At 41.2% G+C, this 21,841-nt stretch overlaps 1 protein-coding gene and 1 long non-coding RNA gene across 4 annotated transcripts in view; both read right to left on the bottom strand.

Annotated features, from left to right (window-relative positions):
• Nucleotides 1-21,841, bottom strand: part of RAD9A (RAD9 checkpoint clamp component A) — a 621,237-nt gene that overhangs the window by 496,722 nt on the left and 102,674 nt on the right. For all 3 annotated transcript variants that reach the window (XM_068255230.1, XM_068255228.1, XM_068255229.1), the window contains exon 3: nucleotides 19,465-19,535. In XM_068255230.1, the coding sequence (XP_068111331.1) occupies nucleotides 19,465-19,535 (71 nt within the window). The remainder of the gene's footprint in view (nucleotides 1-19,464; nucleotides 19,536-21,841) is intronic.
• On the bottom strand, nucleotides 6,340-9,216 carry LOC137533920 (uncharacterized). Its single transcript, XR_011024249.1, has 3 exons — nucleotides 9,114-9,216; nucleotides 8,289-8,389; nucleotides 6,340-7,132 (listed from the first exon to the last, which is right to left on the bottom strand). It is a non-coding gene; the product is annotated as an uncharacterized lncRNA (long non-coding RNA).

The following is a 21,841-nucleotide window of genomic DNA, read 5'->3' as shown; positions in this document are numbered from 1 at the left end:
AGTCCAAAGGTGTGGGGGATATTGGTGTAAAAGAATGTCACATCACATGCTAGCCATGTGTATTCTGATTGCCATCCTATGTCCTTGAGTAACCGTATGAGATGTTGGGAGTCTTTAGAGAGAATCTGTATTATTAAAATCGCACAAAAGTAAACATACCAGTGCGTTAGGGGACGTCTCCTATTCCCCTCTGTCACAATTTCATCGCTCTCCGCCGCATTAAAAGTAGTCAAAACCAGTTTTAAAAATTTTGTTTATAAACAAACAAAATGGCCACCAAAACCGGAAGTAGTTGTGTGTTTACCTCAGGCTTTCTCAACCAGGGTTCCCTGGAACCCCAGGGTTCCTTGAGTACTCTGCAGGGGTTCCTTGGCATTTTCCCCCATTGTTGGATTGTATAATGGAGCTCCCTATAATAGGTGGTACTGTAACAAGAAGCACTAAATTAGGGGCTTAGGAGGCAGTATAATGAGTGGCAGTGTAATAGGGGTAGTGAAATAAACAGCCACACATACTTTTAGGCTAGTTACACACCAGGACATTGCGTTAAGGGGACGTTATAGGGCACATAACGTGCCCCTAACGCAACGCCTGGTGCTCTCTGGTGTGGACGTCAGAGTGAGCCGCGTTGTGCAGCTCACTCTGGCATCCGTGATGCGTACTCTTGGACGCATGCGGCATCACGTGGTCCCGCCCGGCCAATCGCCGCACAGAGCGGCCGCTCCAGGAAGTAAACAATGCACGTCACTGAGTGCAGTGAATATTAATTAGCCATGTGCCCGGCCGCTCTCCCCTCCTCCCCAACATGACTGAGCATGTACAAACAGTCTAACGCTTAGCCGCGTAGAACGAACGCACAGTATGCAGCACTTTGCTGCGTTACAATGTAATGCAACGTGGGCAGTGTGAACAGCCCACTTGTGTTACATTGCTGTGCGTTGGGGGAGCGTTACAGGCTGCACTAACGTGCACCTGTAACGTCCCTGTGTGCAAGAAGCCTTAAAGACCATGCCTCCTGCAAAATAAATGCGGGGGTTCCTCGAGATCAAAAAATAGTTTGCAGGGGTTCCTTGAGATCCAAAAGCTATTTGCAGGGTTTCTCCAGGGTATAAAGGTTGAGAAAGGCTGGTTTACCTTCTTCTCCCTGCAGCTATCATCCACTGAAGAGTGACATGCTGATTTTTTCTTCCTGCAGACAGCTCTGTGTCTGTAATTCATCAGTATGTGACAGCCCAGCCAGCTCAGAGGACGATTTATGCAGCTTGTAAAAGACAGGCAGCTCTCTTCTCTCACTGACAAGAGAGCAGAGAGGCTGCCTAATCTAAATAACACACACGGGAGTGTGCATACAGGAGGCCTGGAGGGGGGGCGTGCATAACAGATCAACAACACTGAAGAGTTGGCAGCCTTCCAGACACAGGGCGACAAATCCGACAGGGGAAAGATAAGTTGAGATGGTGATAGTAGAAAGTGCTGCAGTAAACCAGAGCACATTAGAATAGGTTTAGGAACTTGTAGGATAGTAGAAAAAGGATGAAATATTTGTTACAGAATCTCTTTAAGATACGAGGGGAGTGTTCGTACATATGGTTGTAGATGTTGGTCAACAAAATGGGATAAGTTACTGGTGATTAAGTCAATACCGGAAATGCTAGATCTCCCAGACGTTTATGAAAGTTTTTGTGAATTTTGGGGAGGTAATAAAATAAGGGGCAACATGTACAGTGGCCCAGTAGTGCTGTGCGCACTGATATGATGACAGAAGTATATTTCCAGCCCGATTAGATACTAGATTGAATTGAATATACATGTTTATGTTGTGAACAGAGGAGATGACATCACAGATTGATCACTGTTTTGGGTAGGGTGTTAGAGGATTTAGTAATTATATAGGAGTTGACTACGATGTAGGATTGTAACCACACGCCTTGATAAAGGGGGACCCTGCGAGGCCCTGAAACAATTGTCGGCTACTTCTGTGCATATAATGGGCAGCACGGTGACGTAGTGGTTAGCGCTCTTGCCTTGCATCGCTGGGTCCCCGGTTTGAATCCCAGCCAGGTCAACATCTGCAAGGAGTTTGTATATTCTCCCCGTGTCTGCGTTTTCTCATTGTGGGTTTTCTCCAGGCACTCCGGTTTCCTCCCACATCCAAGTTAATTGCAAACTCCCCCGCCCCCCCTAAAAAATTGACCCTATACTACAATACATACACTACACAATAGACATATGACTATGGTAGGGACTAGATTGTGAGATCCTCCGAGGGACAGTTAGTGACAAGACTACATATACTCTGTACAGCGCTGTGGAAGATGTTGGCGCTATATAAGTACTAAATAATAATAATAATAATAATGGCTCAATAAAAGAGCATGATTCTTTGCAATTACGGAGTGCTGGTGTACTTGATTGCTGACTTTGCCTGTGACATAGCCTATGCCACAATATCAAGCACCCGACTTTCACATAGTGGTGTGCCCACTCACAATCTTCAAATACTGGATGGTGACCCTGACTTGTGAGTATAACATTATACTTACCCTCTCACACCCACATTTCCAGTACATACAACACTATCTTGTGCTCTCTGTGTCTCCTTTTATATTGTTGTCTTAAAATGTGTAGGTTGAGCCGACTGACCTGGTCTAGAAAGACTTAGGAGAGAATGATGGAGTTGTCGAGCTCTGAGCACTTTACTGGTTAAGGATCGCACCAACTCCAAGAATTAAGACCATGTAGGTATCCTAGCCTTCAAAAGGAAAGACCGTACCTTTAAATAATTTATTGCGGTCCACTACACAAAGGTAGAGAAAAGCAAGCACTCTGGAAAATCAGTATTGTGGAAGATTTAAATCATGGTAGAGGGCCGTGATTGAAGGGAGGCTCGATGATAAGTCTCCTTCCAACCAGAGAAAGTATGGCATGTATTTGGCGAAGGACTTCAGGGTAGGCATATCCACATTATGTGGCCAGAGCAGGCATTTCCAGGTGAGGGGGGTTCAACATGAGGTCTTCCATCCAAACCCATTTTAGAGCTCTGTTTATAGCGGGGATAATAGCCATTTGAGCAGCTTTATAATATTTTAATAGGTCAGGTACGGACAAGCCAACATCACTTTTATGCCACTGCATAACTTGTCTGGCTACAAGAGGGCGTTTGCCTTTCCATGTAAACCGATACATCTCTTTTTGAAGACGAAAGATGTCTTTTTTTTAGAAGTATCAATAAGACCCTAAAAAAATTAGATAACCTTGGACAGCAGAGTCATTTTTTATGCAGGTTTTCCTCCCCGCCTAAGAAATGTTATAAGAGTTCCATGACCTGAGCAGAGCATGCAATTCACTATGTAGAGGTTTATAATTCCACTTGTACAGCTGAGAGCAATAATTTGCTAATTTCACTCCAAGATATAAGTAAAGTGGCCTCAATGTTGGAATCTGTGGATTTGTGAAATTTCTTTTGCCTTATTTTTGAAGTAATTGCAAAACATTGCTTCTGACATTTCATAGTAGATTCTCAAGCCAGAGAGACCCTCAAAATATTTCAAAGCTCCCGTCAGATTAGGGTTTGTGGTGTGTGGATTTGTGAGGGAAAAGAATACATCATCGCCAAAGAGACTCAACTTGAACTCCTCACCCGTAATAGAATATCCCTGGATACCTTTATTCATTCGTAGGTAGGATGCTAAAGGTTCAATAATTTTAGTGAATATGGCTGCTTTTTCTATATCTAATGTAAGAGTCATCAATGGAGTTTTGGTTTTATTGGCGTGGGATATAATTGCTGTATTATTCCTTATGTTGTCGAGGTGGGATAAAGCCAACCTAGTCAGTTAATTATTAGGGAGGATTTTGTTCAGTCTGGTCGCCAGGATGGCTGTAAAGAGCTTATAATCTATATTAAGGAGGGAAATGGTCCTATAATTTTTAGGTTGAAGGGGGGCCCTGTTTGGTTTTGGGATTATGGCAATATGAGCGTCTAGGAATTCTGGGTCATTCAAGTGTGTTTTGTGGAGAGCATTGAAAAAAAATCTACCAAGTGGGTACATAGAATGCCCTGAAACGTTTTCTAGTAGAAAGCAGTTAGTCCATCTGGACCTCGGTTTTTTTTGGCTTTCAGCTTGCTAATTGCCCTAGCAAGTTCCTTAACTGTGTTGGACTTGTTAAGTTATTTTTGTGTTCCCTGAGTAAGTTTGAGAAACTGAATCGATTGCAGGAGTTTTTCTATCTCAAGTGGTTGAGGTTGAGTGTTATCTGTGTATAGTTTTTGATAGTAATCAAGGAATGTTTTAAGGATTATGTTGGGATCACTAGTGAATTGACCTTGTGGTGTTCCAAGTTTATAGATTTTCTTATGCTTTTGCAAGTTCTTAAAGCGGACCCAAACCAAACATTTTTTTTAATTCAAAATATTTAGTTGCACCACTCTGACACATACAAAGATAACCACTCCTTCAAGCCTATGAGCATTTCAGTGCATGCTTTTCACCCTTCTCTTTTCATGACTAGGGTTATACAGGTGGCAGCCATTAGTAATTCCTCCTTTGCTGGACACCACCTACTCCACCAGTTTGCCAGATTCTGTCCCGGCAATATGAAAGGAAGGCAATAAATGTAAAATATTTTATATTTGTCATCATGCAGCTGAAAAAAGCTGCTATTTATTATTATAATTTAGAAAATAGATTTTATTTCTGAAATCTTGTATTTTTAATTTGGGTCCACTTTAAGCTTGTTGGCCAGCCAAGTATCTGGCTTTACTGGCATATTTGTAGTATTTTGTGTGCATCCATGCAAGAGCTTTCTCCACTGTGCTAAATAAAAGGGGATTATTTTGGGTTTCAGTGTCTTTAATTTGTTTTAGGTAGAAGATGGAGTGATCAGTTTGGTGTAAGAAGCGCAAACGTTGTAATTTCAAATTCAGATTGGTTAAGTCATCTGATCTTTTTTCTAGTCCTAGCTGCCAATTGAATTAATTTGCCCCGTATAATGGCTTATGTGCTGGATTTTTATCTTCTAAGAAATAATTATTTACTGTATCCATGAGGTCTAATCTAGCTGTGGAACTAAGAAGAAGTGATTCATTAAGTCTCCAGGTGTGTAATTTTGATGGCCGAGTTTGTAAATCCCGTTGTTCCAGATCGTTAACTCGGTCCCCAATGTCTTTGTGCAGAGAGTCCTGCTACTGCAGTTGCAAGCTCTGCCTTTAGCATGGTTCAGATGTCAGCCAAAAGGTCAGTGTGAGGGAAGCACCCTGCCTGAAGTTCGTGGCGTGGATTGTGGGGGGATGGGGTGCCGCAGCTCTGTGGCTGGCTCAATTAGGGAGTCGCCTCCACGCTTTCCCGGGAGCAAAGATGAAATAGTTGGCTGCGAGGGAGATTAGGGAACTTTATCTACCTTTCCCCCCTTCCTGGTCATCTCACTGTAAATGTAGCAGTAAGTGCTGGAGTTTAGGTTGCCATGGGTTGCTGTAAATCCGCCTATTTTGCCATCCAGACGCAGAGCGAACGCAGAATCCATGTACTTATGTTCACGATGCACATGTGCCCCCTTTTGTTTTTTAAGAATCATGCGTCAGTTTTCAAAGGCTTTTAACCCTTAACTGTATCATATCAGATGACAGAGGGTTGCTAAGATGTAAGCTGAAAACCTACCATGTGTTTGCAATTTCCTGGGCATAACCGCAAAAACATTGCAATAAATTCAGGACAATCTAGACTTATTACAGGTAAATTTCACTGTACATGAGCACATGCTACTGCAATGACAAATATGGCAATTTGTTTTCTTCTACTGAATATTCACCATGTTGCAAAAGTATGTCAGTTAATAGACAATCTAATAAATCTAGGCAAGGGGTGCTTTAGCATTTAGGCTCTGCCCTGTTCTCTTATCTCCCACCTTAGGTAAGCAGTGCCAAAGCATTTGATGATTGTGTAACTTTTTGGGTATCTAGCAGTGATTGCGCTTTGTAAGTCACACTCAGGGAGTGACAAAGTCACGGCGCTATAGTGTGAGCGCTCCCACAGTAAAACGTTGCATCAGTACTTTGCTGATCTTCGGCATTTCACGAAGCACTGAAGGAAACACTTGTTCCCATGTAACCATTTTTGGGATAAAAAAAAAGTGAGTTTAGTCTAGTACATAGGTTACTTGTTATTTGGCCCTCTTTTGCATGTGTTTGGACTAGGTATGGAATCAGTAGCTATATCCTATGTACACACAGATTTTCCACCTGGTTGTTGTTATGCACTTTCAGAATCAGAATCAGAATCAGAATCAGATTTATTTCGCTAAGTGTGACGGATGCCGCACTCAGAATTATTTTTGGTTCACATTGGCATTGGACATAGCAAAAGAAAACATAAAGCGAGGGAAACGGTCATAGTGCAGAAATACAAAAAAACAGTCATAGTGCAGAAATACAAAAAACACAGACAATATAGAAGCACACGTGCAAAGTATAGGGCATAGTACAGGGGTCTATATAGCATTAAGCTGTAGAGCGCGGTGTCCGTGAGGCCCTGCCCGGAGGGCGTGCTGAGTGTGGAGGCGCTAGTTAAGGGCGAGCACAGCTTGGGGGAAAAAGGAGTTCCTGTGCCTGGAAGTTTTAGTTGGAATAGTTCTGTAGCGGCGGCCTGTGCGCATGTGGTTGAAAAAGCGACAGCCGGGATGGCGGGGGTCTTGTGCAATCCTGTTTGCCCTGCTGCTTAACCTGGAGGCATGAAGTAGGTCCAGTGATGGCAGGGAAGTCCCGATGATTCTTTCTGCAGCCTTGATCACTCTTTGTAGTTTATACTTGTCGCTAGCGGTGGCACCTGCATACCATACGATGATTGAGGAGCAAAGGATAGACTCGATGGTGGCCGTGTAGAAACTTGTCATCAGCTCCTGGGACATTCCGAACTTCTTCAGTTGTCTCAGGAAGAACAGCCTTTGCTGGGATTTTTTTTGGCATTTAGTGATGTTTTCTCCCCATCTCAAATCATCGGTTATAGTTGAGCCCAAGAAACGAACGCTAGATACTCTGGCAACTTCAGTGCCTTCAATGATGACTGGGTTTAGAGGGGGAGGGCACTTCCTGAAGTCCACAGTTAACTCAACAGTCTTTGCAGCGTTTCAGGCACATCTGTTCGGTTAAAAAGTTAAAAGGACACCTGGGGTGAAAATAAACTAATGAAACAAACAATTGTATCTATCCTCCTCCTAAAAATGAATTTTTAAGATATTCCACAGTTTTATTTTATATTTAAATCTATTTTTAAGTTTTTACGGTTTTATGGTTTTTGCTCAATGACAGATTCATTGAAGTATGCCAGAGCTAAAATCTATGAACGGTTAACCCTTTTTATCTCTTTCCTGCCCTCAGAAGACATTTTCTGCTAGGAAAGTGTTTTATAGTTGTCATTTCTCATCAGTGAGGGTCCCACTGTAGTCTGACCCAGTCCTGACAGTAACTGCCACTTACATACCTGATTAACTCTTTCAGGCATGTGTATTTCTGGATCTATTTTCCTAACTTTGATGCTCCTATTTATAACTTTGAAAATACATTTGGATAAATAATCTTATTAACAGGGTGAATGTTTGGGAAAAAAAGAGAAAGAAATCGAACAAGCAACATGCTCAGGTTACTAACGTTATCAGAATGTTATTGACATTTATTGTTATAGCAGAATACTTTATACAGGCATTGATGTGACTTTATTATACCGTGGAAAAGTTTTTAGAGGATTTTTTATAATAATCACTTTTCATAACTAGTGTTTCAATCCTCACATGCTTAACAATTTAATGCAATATGTGATCAGATTGTCCAAACTAAAAGTCAAAATGCAGTGGATCTGAAGGTCAAGTTGGATACCTGAATACTGGTAGTGGATGATTGGTGTCAGGACACCTTCTGGGGAAAAGGCACAGGAAACAAAAAACACGGGAGCCCAATAGTGTAATATGTTTAGTCAAAATTGTCAACATAAAAGATAAGAATCTACTCACAAGAGTGGGTTGCAGAGGGGCAACCGACCACAGGAAGCAGGTGGAGACAATTAACCCGACTCCACTCGGGGAGGTCACTAAGGACATGGATGCGGTCGCTCTCCTTGGAAAAAAGAAGGGAGGCAGATGTCCACCGTGGTGTAAACCACATATGTTCTGCCTCCACCCCTCACACGGGTATCGTATGGGGGTTAGGGATGCACTAAATGGTTTAAAGAGGCGCCCTGGTGGTATATAAAAGCGTTTAAAAGCAGTTTAAAACCGAGAAAAGGTTTGAGGTTGCTTACCTCAAGGACGACAAATCTTTGTAGGGACAAAAGATTTTATTGGTAGCACAGGCAACGCGTTTCACGGGTCTGAGCCCGCTTCCTCAGGCCAATAGCAGTGCCTATATTAGTAAACATGAGACTCCTAAGCATACTAGTATTAAAGATATACATACATTTACAGCATCAGATTGTAATCAGCGATAGCATTGAATCCAGTGTTTCATTTCATATATATTATTACAGATTATATATATTATTACAGATGATATATTATAATTAAATAATGTACATATTATATTAGGAGTATTTACCCTTGTCTTACGGAGCTGCTGGCGTTTATCAGCCAGAGGTATATAGATAATCAAAACATGATTTTTCAAACATATGGAAAATTATGAAACATTGTTTAAAATAGGTGGGGGGGAGGGGGGTTGGGAGGGAAAAAAAAAAAAACCTTTAGTTTTCCACCTTAATGTAAAAATATAATAAACACTTCCTTTAATTTAATAACTATATATATGCACACAATTTTCTGCCCATATTACTATGGACAATTTGGATTAAAAGAGATTGCCAGAAAGGTGTGCTGTCATGATGAACAGATAAATAAATGAAAACATATAATTAGACCTAAAAAGACTTGGCCAGCTACTGGGATAAAATGACATTTCTTAGAGAGTGCTGGGCTCAAAAAGGCTGCACTTCTCTATGTGTTAAAAAGTAAGCTGGTCACTGGTGGCTAAAAACAAATAGTGCATATGTACACATAAGTTAGCAGCAGGGGGAGTGCTGGCATAGCAGAAGTGCATGAAGAGCAAACATATAGTGTAAGCATTTACTTACCAGTCCAATTGAAATAGCAAGCTAAGGGAGCCTCTAGCGGGGGGAATTCCACTCTGGCTTATATAGATGTAGCAAATGTGCTGAACAGCTGCTGAATTGCAGGCTCGTGGTGGGCAGGAAGGGGCGTGGCCTCAACACTGTGATGTCCTCGCTTATGCCATTCCTACAGGAAGTTCTGGCGGCACCATTTTGGATAAGGGCGCCCCATTGATTCATAGTATACTTTACCAGTAGTCCCATTCAATGAATGGGATTCATTGTGAATGTGTTAATGGCATATTTTTTCCACTAGATGGCGCCAAAGGATAAGAAATTGCATTCTTATGCACAGTAAACTAACTTTTAAATTAGAAGCTATGTATAGTTTGTAAAATGCAGTTTTATAAGGTAAAAAGACGTTTCTAATTTAGGTGGCTGTTTGTAGGGTCCCCAAGGGTATAATTAGTAGGATAAGTGAACTTTAAATGATGTAATAATAATAATAAACTAGTATTTGATAATAAACATACTTCAAAATGAATTATGATGCAAAAATGATGTAGGGGATTTTTTTATAGCAGATATTGATGAAAAACTGTGAATAATCGATTGACGTGTGTGTTATATTAATCATTGATTTATAAGCCCGATGTATTAATAAGCGTGATCTTTTTGTGCTAATATTTCTTGTGACAATTTTTTGATGGTGTGTAAACCCCATCAAGGTATAGTGGTTAGAAGTAATAGAATAAGATGTTACTTGAACTGTGATAAGATAATATACTAGTGTGTGGGTGAAGTGAGGATAAGAGTGAGGTAAGGGAGGAAGTTAGGATAGAGGAACAATTGATCCAGATGGAAATAAGCTTCTAAAGTAAGGGAAATTATACAATTTTAGCAGTTAGCTAATAGGGTGATGGCTGTTGGGCAGGTTAGGGCTAGAAAAATTAATTAATACTAGGAGATTAATAATTGTGCTCTAGGCATTCATTTAACGCTTCAGGTTTTAGTGTTCTGAGATTGAAGATCCAAAACATTTCGCGTGCTCTTAGTCGGGTGATCCGTTCTGTGTGTGGCAGGCTGTCAGGTATATGTTCAATTGGTATGAATGTAAACAGTTTTGGATTGGAATTATGATGTTGAGCAAAATGTCTAGACAGACTATGTTTGGGATAGGCTTTTTTAATATTTCTTTTGTGTTGGCCTATGCGGGCTCTGGTTTGCTGGCTCGTTCTGCCAACATATTGCTTATTGCAGGGACATGTAAAGAGATAAACAATGAACGTGGTATTGCAACTAAAGGATTGGTGGATACTGAATGTTTCGTTTGTGATGTTACATGTGAAGGTCAGGTTGCCAGGGTGTAGGTAATCACATGCTAGGCACTTCTTGGAATGGCACCTTCTTATACAAGGCGAGTCCCTGGAAGGGGAATTCTCCAAAGCAAGGGCTCGAGGTCTACTGGGCGCTAATATATTTTTTAGGGTTTTTGCCCTTCTGAAGATTAGCTTGGGTTTGTGTTCTAAATGGGAACTCAAATACGGGTCTTTTTGTAGTGTTGGCCAGTGTTTGTTAATGACCGACCGTATGTTGCTATGATTTGAACAAAAACGGGTGACAAATGAGGGTTGTGTTTCAGTAGATGATTCTTTTTTCTCCTGTGTGGTTAATAAGGATTTCTGATCCAGGAGCCGAGCTTGCTTTCTTGCCGATTTGATCAAAGGCATAGGGAATGAACGTTCTCTAAATTTGTTTTGTAGGATATCTGCCTGTGCCTCAAATGTGGGAGTATCAGAACAGTTTTTTCTGATTCTTCTGAACTGACCAAATGGAATGTTTGTCTTCCATGGTTTGTGATGTGAACTCCTAAAATGAACATATGAGTTCGCATCTACCTGTTTAAAGAAGGTTTTCGATTTTACCACATTTTTCTCAATGTATAGTGTAATATCCAGGAAATCGATGGTATATGGATCTGTGTTCATGGTAAATGATAGGCCCCAGTCATTGCTATTGATAAAATGAACAAATTGAGGAATTGTATCAGTCTCTCCCTTCCATATTAGTATAATATCGTCTATATATCTCCAATATTTTACAATATTGTTTTGATAGATGTTTTGGCTGAGAAGTAATTTTTCAAAGAGGCCCATGGTCAGATTGGCATAGGACGGCGCGAAGTTCGCGCCCATCGCCGTGCCGCAGGTCTGTAGGTAGATGGTGTCTTGGAATGAAAAAATGTTATGAGTTAAAATGAACTGAATGGCGTGCAGTAAGAAGTTTTTTTGGGGGACGGGCAAGGAGGGATCAAGGTATAAGAAATGGGCTATGGACCGGAGACCAATTTCATGCTTTATATTCGTATATAGGGCCGCTACATCTAGCGTCACCCAATGGTATTCAGGCAACCATTCAATAGAGGTCAACTCCTCTAGCAACTGGCTGGAGTCTCTGAGATAGGACGGCAGGATAACAACATATTTCTGTAGGAAGTGGTCTACATATTCTGAAAGGGGCGAGGTGAGTGAGGATATGCCAGATATGATCGGCCGACCAGGGGGGTTTGTGATGGATTTGTGAATTTTTGGCAAAAAGTAGAAAAAAGGTAGTTTCGGGTGTGCAATAGTCAAAAAATCCCTTTCCTCTTTTGAAATGACACCTTCTTTTTGAGCTAACGTAATGAGTTTGTCATATTTAAGTTTATATTCCAATGAGGGGTCTCTATGGAGTTTAGTGTAATACATGGGGTCACATAACAATCTTTGAGCTTCAGTAATGTGGTCAGTAGTATTCATAATGACGATACCTCCCCCCTTATCGGCGGCTTTAATGATTATCTCTTTATTGTTTTTCAAAGAATTCAAGGCTGCATGCTCTGCTATTGACAAATTGGGTTTGGGTTTGTGTATTTGTTTGTCCTGACGTCTCAGGTCGTCCAGCACTGAAAGGTAGAAAGACTCTATGTGTGGTCCCCGATAGGACGTGGGATTAAATTGTGATTTTTTCTTAAACTCCGTGTGTATGTATTGTTCCAGTATGAATGATTCCAGATCTAAAACGGCTGTGAGGCACTCACTGGGGTTGTTGGTGAAAATTGGTTGGATATCAGAGTTATGGGACTGGTTGGATTTTTTGAATTCCTTCATTGTAAAGTATCTCTTTAGGGTGAGTTTTCTCACAAAGGAGTTCAAATCCACAAAAAGCTCAAAAAGGTTGGATTGTTTACTGGGACAAAAAGAAAGGCCGTGATCTAGGACATTAGTTTCCATTTGTGTTAGGGGATGAGATGATAAATTAAAGATAGACTTGTATTTGGGATTTGGTAAGGATGGTGGTAATGTCAGTTGAGTTTGCTTCTTGTTAGATCTCTTCTTTTGGCCACCCCTTCTACCCCGTTTTCGGGGCTGGATGCTGGCCATTTGATAGCTTTTGGGGTTTTCGCAGGGCAATGTAGAGATGTGGGGCTCGATAAGAGCGGTCTCAGGGGTGGATCCTTGGTTAGGAGGGACGGTAATTCTAAAAAAGAGGAAGTATCTGATTCTGATTGGGATGAGGTAGTGGTCGAAATGGAGCTACATTCTGACCGTGATCCAGAAACCGAGGAGAAATAATCTGTTATGGTTGTGTGTTTCTTGAGTCGGGTGGATGGTTCAGTGGAACCACAACTGGTGTTTAAATGTACTGTATGAGGTGACCCTGAGACTGGATGAAGGGCTGGTGATGTGGTGAGGGGGGCAGCAACAATGACTGGGGCAGTGGAGGATGGAATGCTGTCTTCTGGTGCCTCGCTGTAGGTACTGAGATCAAGTGGATTGAGTCCAAGCGCTGTCGATTTGTGTGGGAGGAAGGGGAAGTGGTGGAGTGATGTGGGAGGGGGAAAGAGAGGGGGGTGGGGGGAAGGAGGGAGGAGGGGAGTGTTGGTGGATGGCGGGTGGTGTGGGGGAAGGGGTGCAGGTGGGGAGGGTGTGTGGAGGGGGAGGCAGTGGCAAAGTGAGGAGGGAAGGAAGTGTGGAGGGGTGAGTAGGGGGGAGGGAAGGGGCAGGGGGGTGGGGTCCTGTGGGGCGAGGTCCTTTGGGAGGTCGACGAGGACGGTAGGGTGGAGTTCGTTGGGGTAGAGAGCGAGGAGGTGGTCGGTATGGGCGGGGACCAGTTGGTAAGGGCTGTGGGGAGGGGCCTGTGGGGGTGGGAGTGGGTTCGGAAGGTGTGGGTGCCTGTGGGGGAGGATTGGGAGTGGGGTCGAGTGGTGTGTTTCTGAATGGTTTTTTCTTGTGCTGTGTGTGGGCAGCATATGAGGCTCTATCCCTATTTAATTTCTTAAGTTTGCTCTCCATGACATCTGCCTCGAATCTGTATAGTTTGTTGGAAAGAGAATAGGAGAGTGATGAATATTCATGTGTGTCTATATATGGATCTAGCCTTGCTCTGACATTAGATATATTTTCGGCAAGTTCAAATAGGATGCTTTCTCTTTTAGTTATGATTCGTTCCATCATGCCGACTGAGCAAGATTGAAGATAGATGTACCAGTCGGCGGTATACACTAAATCATTTGGGAATGATGTTTCCACAAGGACTCTCAGTCCCTCTGGTGCTATACCCTCTTCTATATACGTTTTTTGCATGGCTATATCAGCCTGATTGAAAAATTCACTTTTCAAAAAGCCTTCTAGTTCATAGAAGAGCGGTTTTAAGTCTGGAACGGGCACAAGTTCTTTTGTATCAGCAATGTCCTCCGAAACAGTACCTTCTATGGAGTGGTTACATAGTTTAAATTGTTCGAAGAGTTTATTCCGGTGTTCAAACCGATTTTCTATGTTCTCCATATTTGAAGAATCTGGAACAGGTGTTTGGTCTTCAACCGATTTGTTCCTGTGTTGCGGGCAGGTGCTAGTGGAACCTCCGGATAGAACAGTAGTGGATGATTGGTGTCAGGACACCTTCTGGGGAAAAGGCACAGGAAACAAAAAACACGGGAGCCCAATAGTGTAATATGTTTAGTCAAAATTGTCAACATAAAAGATAAGAATCTACTCACAAGAGTGGGTTGCAGAGGGGCAACCGACCACAGGAAGCAGGTGGAGACAATTAACCCGACTCCACTCGGGGAGGTCACTAAGGACCTGGATGCGGTCGCTCTCCTTGGAAAAAAGAAGGGAGGCAGATGTCCACCGTGGTACCTACAGCGAGGCACCAGAAGACAGCATTCCATCCTCCACTGCCCCAGTCATTGTTGCTGCCCCCCTCACCACATCACCAGCCATTCATCCAGTCCCAGGGTCACCTCATACAGTACATTTAAACACCAGTTGTGGTTCCACTGAACCATCCACCCGACTCAAGAAACACACAACCATAACAGATTATTTCTCCTCGGTTTCTGGATCACGGTCAGAATGTAGCTCCATTTCGACCACTACCTCATCCCAATCAGAATCAGATACTTCCTCTTTTTTAGAATTACCGTCCCTCCTAACCAAGGATCCACCCCTGAGACCGCTCTTATCGAGCCCCACATCTCTACATTGCCCTGCGAAAACCCTAAAAGCTATCAAACGGCCAGCATCCAGCCCCGAAAACGGGGTAGAAGGGGTGGCCAAAAGAAGAGATCTAACAAGAAGCAAACTCAACTGACATTACCACCATCCTTACCAAATCCCAAATACAAGTCTATCTTTAATTTATCATCTCATCCCCTAACACAAATGGAAACTAATGTCCTAGATCACGGCCTTTCTTTTTGTCCCAGTAAACAATCCAACCTTTTTGAGCTTTTTGTGGATTTGAACTCCTTTGTGAGAAAACTCACCCTAAAGAGATACTTTACAATGAAGGAATTCAAAAAATCCAACCAGTCCCATAACTCTGATATCCAACCAATTTTCACCAACAACCCCAGTGAGTGCCTCACAGCCGTTTTAGATCTGGAATCATTCATACTGGAACAATACATACACACGGAGTTTAAGAAAAAATCACAATTTAATCCCACGTCCTATCGGGGACCACACATAGAGTCTTTCTACCTTTCAGTGCTGGACGACCTGAGACGTCAGGACAAACAAATACACAAACCCAAACCCAATTTGTCAATAGCAGAGCATGCAGCCTTGAATTCTTCGAAAAACAATAAAGAGATAATCATTAAAGCCGCCGATAAGGGGGGAGGTATCGTCATTATGAATACTACTGACCACATTACTGAAGCTCAAAGATTGTTATGTGACCCCATGTATTACACTAAACTCCATAGAGACCCCTCATTGGAATATAAACTTAAATATGACAAACTCATTACGTTAGCTCAAAAAGAAGGTGTCATTTCAAAAGAGGAAAGGGATTTTTTGACTATTGCACACCCGAAACTACCTTTTTTCTACTTTTTGCCAAAAATTCACAAATCCATCACAAACCCCCCTGGTCGGCCGATCATATCTGGCATATCCTCACTCACCTCGCCCCTTTCAGAATATGTAGACCACTTCCTACAGAAATATGTTGTTACCCTGCCGTCCTATCTCAGAGACTCCAGCCAGTTGCTAGAGGAGTTGACCTCTATTGAATGGTTGCCTGAATACCATTGGGTGACGCTAGATGTAGCGGCCCTATATACGAATATAAAGCATGAAATTGGTCTCCGGTCCATAGCCCATTTCTTATACCTTGATCCCTCCTTGCCCGTCCCCCAAAAAAACTTCTTACTGCACGCCATTCAGTTCATTTTAACTCATAACATTTTTTCATTCCAAGACACCATCTACCTACAGACCTGCGGCACGGCGATGGGCGCGAACTTCGCGCCGTCCTATGCCAATCTGACCATGGGCCTCTTTGAAAAATTACTTCTCAGCCAAAACATCTATCAAAACAATATTGTAAAATATTGGAGATATATAGACGATATTATACTAATATGGAAGGGAGAGACTGATACAATTCCTCAATTTGTTCATTTTATCAATAGCAATGACTGGGGCCTATCATTTACCATGAACACAGATCCATATACCATCGATTTCCTGGATATTACACTATACATTGAGAAAAATGTGGTAAAATCGAAAACCTTCTTTAAACAGGTAGATGCGAACTCATATGTTCATTTTAGGAGTTCACATCACAAACCATGGAAGACAAACATTCCATTTGGTCAGTTCAGAAGAATCAGAAAAAACTGTTCTGATACTCCCACATTTGAGGCACAGGCAGATATCCTACAAAACAAATTTAGAGAACGTTCATTCCCTATGCCTTTGATCAAATCGGCAAGAAAGCAAGCTCGGCTCCTGGATCAGAAATCCTTATTAACCACACAGGAGAAAAAAGAATCATCTACTGAAACACAACCCTCATTTGTCACCCGTTTTTGTTCAAATCATAGCAACATACGGTCGGTCATTAACAAACACTGGCCAACACTACAAAAAGACCCGTATTTGAGTTCCCATTTAGAACACAAACCCAAGCTAATCTTCAGAAGGGCAAAAACTCTAAAAAATATATTAGCGCCCAGTAGACCTCGAGCCCTTGCTTTGGAGAATTCCCCTTCCAGGGACTCGCCTTGTATAAGAAGGTGCCATTCCAAGAAGTGCCTAGCATGTGATTACTTACACCCTGGCAACCTGACCTTCACATGTAACATCACAAACGAAACATTCAGTATCCACCAATCCTTTAGTTGCAATACCACGTTCATTGTTTATCTCATTACATGTCCCTGCAATAAGCAATATGTTGGCAGAACGAGCCAGCAAACCAGAGCCCGCATAGGCCAACACAAAAGAAATATTAAAAAAGCCTATCCCAAACATAGTCTGTCTAGACATTTTGCTCAACATCATAATTCCAATCCAAAACTGTTTACATTCATACCAATTGAACATATACCTGACAGCCTGCCATACACAGAACGGATCACCCGACTAAGAGCACGCAAAATGTTTTGGATCTTCAATCTCAGAACACTAAAACCTGAAGGGTTAAATGAATGCCTAGAGCACAATTATTAATCTCCTAGTATTAATTAATTTTTCTAGCCCTAACCTGCCCAACAGCCATCGCCCTATTAGCTAACTGCTAAAATTGTATAATTTCCCTTACTTTAGAAGCTTATTTCCATCTGGATCAATTGTTCCTCTATCCTAACTTCCTCCCTTACCTCACTCTTATCCTCACTTCACCCACACACTAGTATATTATCTTATCACAGTTCAAGTAACATCTTATTCTATTACTTCTAACCACTATACCTTGATGGGGTTTACACGCCATCAAAAAATTGTCACAAGAAATATTAGCACAAAAAGATCACGCTTATTAATACATCGGGCTTATAAATCAATGATTAATATAACACACACGTCAATCGATTATTCACAGTTTTTCATCAATATCTGCTATAAAAAAATCCCCTACATCATTTTTGCATCATAATTCATTTTGAAGTATGTTTATTATCAAATACTAGTTTATTATTATTATTACATCATTTAAAGTTCACTTATCCTACTAATTATACCCTTGGGGACCCTACAAACAGCCACCTAAATTAGAAACGTCTTTTTACCTTATAAAACTGCATTTTACAAACTATACATAGCTTCTAATTTAAAAGTTAGTTTACTGTGCATAAGAATGCAATTTCTTATCCTTTGGCGCCATCTAGTGGAAAAAATATGCCATTAACACATTCACAATGAATCCCATTCATTGAATGGGACTACTGGTAAAGTATACTATGAATCAATGGGGCGCCCTTATCCAAAATGGTGCCGCCAGAACTTCCTGTAGGAATGGCATAAGCGAGGACATCACAGTGTTGAGGCCACGCCCCTTCCTGCCCACCACGAGCCTGCAATTCAGCAGCTGTTCAGCACATTTGCTACATCTATATAAGCCAGAGTGGAATTCCCCCCGCTAGAGGCTCCCTTAGCTTGCTATTTCAATTGGACTGGTAAGTAAATGCTTACACTATATGTTTGCTCTTCATGCACTTCTGCTATGCCAGCACTCCCCCTGCTGCTAACTTATGTGTACATATGCACTATTTGTTTTTAGCCACCAGTGACCAGCTTACTTTTTAACACATAGAGAAGTGCAGCCTTTTTGAGCCCAGCACTCTCTAAGAAATGTCATTTTATCCCAGTAGCTGGCCAAGTCTTTTTAGGTCTAATTATATGTTTTCATTTATTTATCTGTTCATCATGACAGCACACCTTTCTGGCAATCTCTTTTAATCCAAATTGTCCATAGTAATATGGGCAGAAAATTGTGTGCATATATATAGTTATTAAATTAAAGGAAGTGTTTATTATATTTTTACATTAAGGTGGAAAACTAAAGGTTTTTTTTTTTTTTCCCTCCCAACCCCCCTCCCCCCCACCTATTTTAAACAATGTTTCATAATTTTCCATATGTTTGAAAAATCATGTTTTGATTATCTATATACCTCTGGCTGATAAACGCCAGCAGCTCCGTAAGACAAGGGTAAATACTCCTAATATAATATGTACATTATTTAATTATAATATATCATCTGTAATAATATATATAATCTGTAATAATATATATGAAATGAAACACTGGATTCAATGCTATCGCTGATTACAATCTGATGCTGTAAATGTATGTATATCTTTAATACTAGTATGCTTAGGAGTCTCATGTTTACTAATATAGGTTGGAGGGAGAGACGAGGTGGAGCCAGCACTGCAGATAGGGTAATTTATTGAGTCAAATATAGCAGAGACACTTACAGTCAGCGAGATCAGATGATCTTTCCCCATTGCGGTGAACAAGCGCTTGCTGCGCGAAACGGACGTCCGCAGGGGGGCATAGACCTGGCGCCCACCTCCCCGCATTTGCATCTGATCTCGCTGACTGTAAGTGTCTCTGCTATATTTGACTCAATAAATTACCCTATCTGCAGTGCTGGCTCCACCTCGTCTCTCCCTCCAACACAAGTTTGTCTATTGCCACACAGCCTATGCACGCTCTTAAAGGGGATTACACTGCTTCAGTCATATGCTAAGGAAGGTCAAGTCCAGTCCCCTGCTGCAATCTTGAGAGTGCTGGAGTTCCATCTCCTCTACCTCCTACTTTACTAATATAGGCACTGCTATTGGCCTGAGGAAGCGGGCTCAGACCCGTGAAACGCGTTGCCTGTGCTACCAATAAAATCTTTTGTCCCTACAAAGATTTGTCGTCCTTGAGGTAAGCAACCTCAAACCTTTTCTCGGTTTTAAACTGCTTTTAAACGCTTTTATATACCACCAGGGCACCTCTTTAAACCATTTAGTGCACCTGAATACTGGAATGTGTCTGGAAAAAGAAATACTCCATTTAAAAAAAAAATAAAAAATAAAAAAGGTCTTACCCCATCCTGCAAAGGCTCAAAGTACAATTCTTCCCCTATTCTTGAGAGTGAGTGAATAGCACGTCCAAGCACTATAAAAAAACAAAAACAAAAAATAATGGCACCTCTCACACTTAAAAAGTCAATTCTCCCAAAACTAATATTTCAGTTGTAGGTGGATGCTAACTGTTTAGCTAGCTCAACCAGAGTAATATATCTCCAATGCACCAATGGTAAGATTTTTGCACCTGACCTATAGGGATAGGAAGCAATATGGCTGCCTAATCTGGAATGTCCCTAATTCCCAAGTTCTGATTGGCTAAAACTTTTATGCGTCAATGCTTTATCATGTTTGAATACCTAAATCATAATATTATTGTTTATACATTCCTTAATTACCTTATCTTGTGGGAATTAACATAATTTGGAGTGCTTGACATTTGATATAGGGTCATTTCTGACGCAGTTAATTAAAAATGGACGTCACCAGCCATCTTGTCTGCTGGTTGACTTTTTTTGCCCCAGACATTGAGACTAAACAATGTCATTCATGATGCATTTCCGATAAAGTGTTGTCTGCTAATTAGGTTAGAATGTGTCGGTACTTTCCCAGACATAAGGTTGGTCAAATTTACACTAACACAGACCTGTGAGAGTCTTCAGCAATTTAGGGCTTATTGAAACATACAGGGCTTCTAATATACTTATTTAAATATAAAGCTTATTATATACCATATTTTGTGCCGTATAAGACGCTCCGGAATATAAGAAGCACCCAGGTTTATAGGGCAAAAACCAGGGAAAAACATATACTAAACCTGGTGCGTCCATATTCCAGGAGCGTCTGTGTGTCATCATGTGTGCTCCTGTGCCCCCCATATCCCCATTTGTCCTCCTGTGCCCCCATGTGTCCTAATGTGTCTTTCTGTGCCCCCTCATGTGTGCTCCTGTGCCCCCCATATGTCCTCCTGTGCCACCATGTGTCCTTCTGGGTGTCCTCATTTGCCCCCCATGTGTCCTCGTGTGCCCCCCTGCCTTCCCCGTGCCTGCCTTCCGCCCTCCCGCCTGAGTCTCCTGGCCCCCCTGGATGGAGTGTCAATAGCGGCGGCAACTTAACCTTTGGCAGACTCCCGCGCTGATCCTAGATCATTGCGCTGCCCCCCGCTAGCCTCCTCTGCCTCCCCCCTGTCGAGATGTCCATATGGCGGAATATCGTTTTTCCGATAAATTGAACTGTATATGATCAAATAGAAATAAATCGAATATTTCCTTACCTTAATGTACAGAAGACAAAAAATTTTTAATATATGGTGATTATAGGTTAATATAGGTGCAGTGATTATTAAGAAATGAATAGCCTATTTTAATATAACATGTAATGCTGAATTGTACAGTCTGTGTCTATAAAGTGAGGTTAGCTATGAATAACAGGCAGTCAGCTGCTGTGCTGTTTGCAATGGATAATCCAATTCACCTTGCCTGGACAATGAAATCAGGCCATTCCTTGTTTTAAGTACAAACAAGAGAAGTTAAAGAGACACTGAAGCGAAAAAAAAAATGATGATATTATGATTTGTATGTGTAGTACAGCTAAGAAATAAAACATTAAGATCAGATATCAGTCTAATTGTTTCTAGTACAGGAAGAGTTAAGAAACTCTAGTTGTTATCTCTATGCAAAAAAGCCATTAATCTCTACGACTTTCAAAGTCGTGGAGAGGGCTGTTATCTGACTTTTATTATCTCAACTGTAAGTGAACTAATTACTTTTTCTCTGCCAGGGGGGAGGTCATTAGTTCACAGACTGCTCTGAAAGAATCATTTTGAATGCTGATTGTTGTGTAATCTGCACATATTAGAGAATGATGCAATGTTAGAAAAAACACTGTATACCTGAAAATAAAAATATGAGGATATTTTCTTTGCTGCTAATCTTCTAGTAATTATTCATAGTACACAACCAATTCACTATATCATATATTTTTTTTCGCTTCAGTTTCTCTTTAAGTGACAATAACAGAGACAGTCTTAACTGAGTTTTTGTTTAAGAATGGACTAGCATGTGTGTATAATTGCTCAAACCTTGCTGTTTGAATGTTTTGAAAGCATAAGCATTGAATGGGGTTTCTTCACAATGTTTGTGTTTCCAAAGGTTACTGAATTTCTGACACAAAAACAAGACTTAGGAAATATACTGAGTTTGCTGTCAGCAATTGTTCATATTAAAAAGGTATAAAGTTATATTACAATTCCCCATCTAGGTTCAGAGTGTGCAGACAGCACATATATGTATTATGGCATATTAATTAAGAATGTTACCTTTATTTTTCTTATAGCTGGACAAACCAGTAATAATATGAAAACGTATACGCATTAATATCACAATTCTTTGAATGAAT

The sequence above is a fragment of the Hyperolius riggenbachi genome, chromosome 10, assembly GCF_040937935.1.
Source record: "Hyperolius riggenbachi isolate aHypRig1 chromosome 10, aHypRig1.pri, whole genome shotgun sequence".
Taxonomy (NCBI): domain Eukaryota; kingdom Metazoa; phylum Chordata; class Amphibia; order Anura; family Hyperoliidae; genus Hyperolius; species Hyperolius riggenbachi.
The sequence above is the reverse complement of the archived record's forward strand: the minus strand, read 5'-3'. Positions and strand labels throughout refer to the sequence as shown.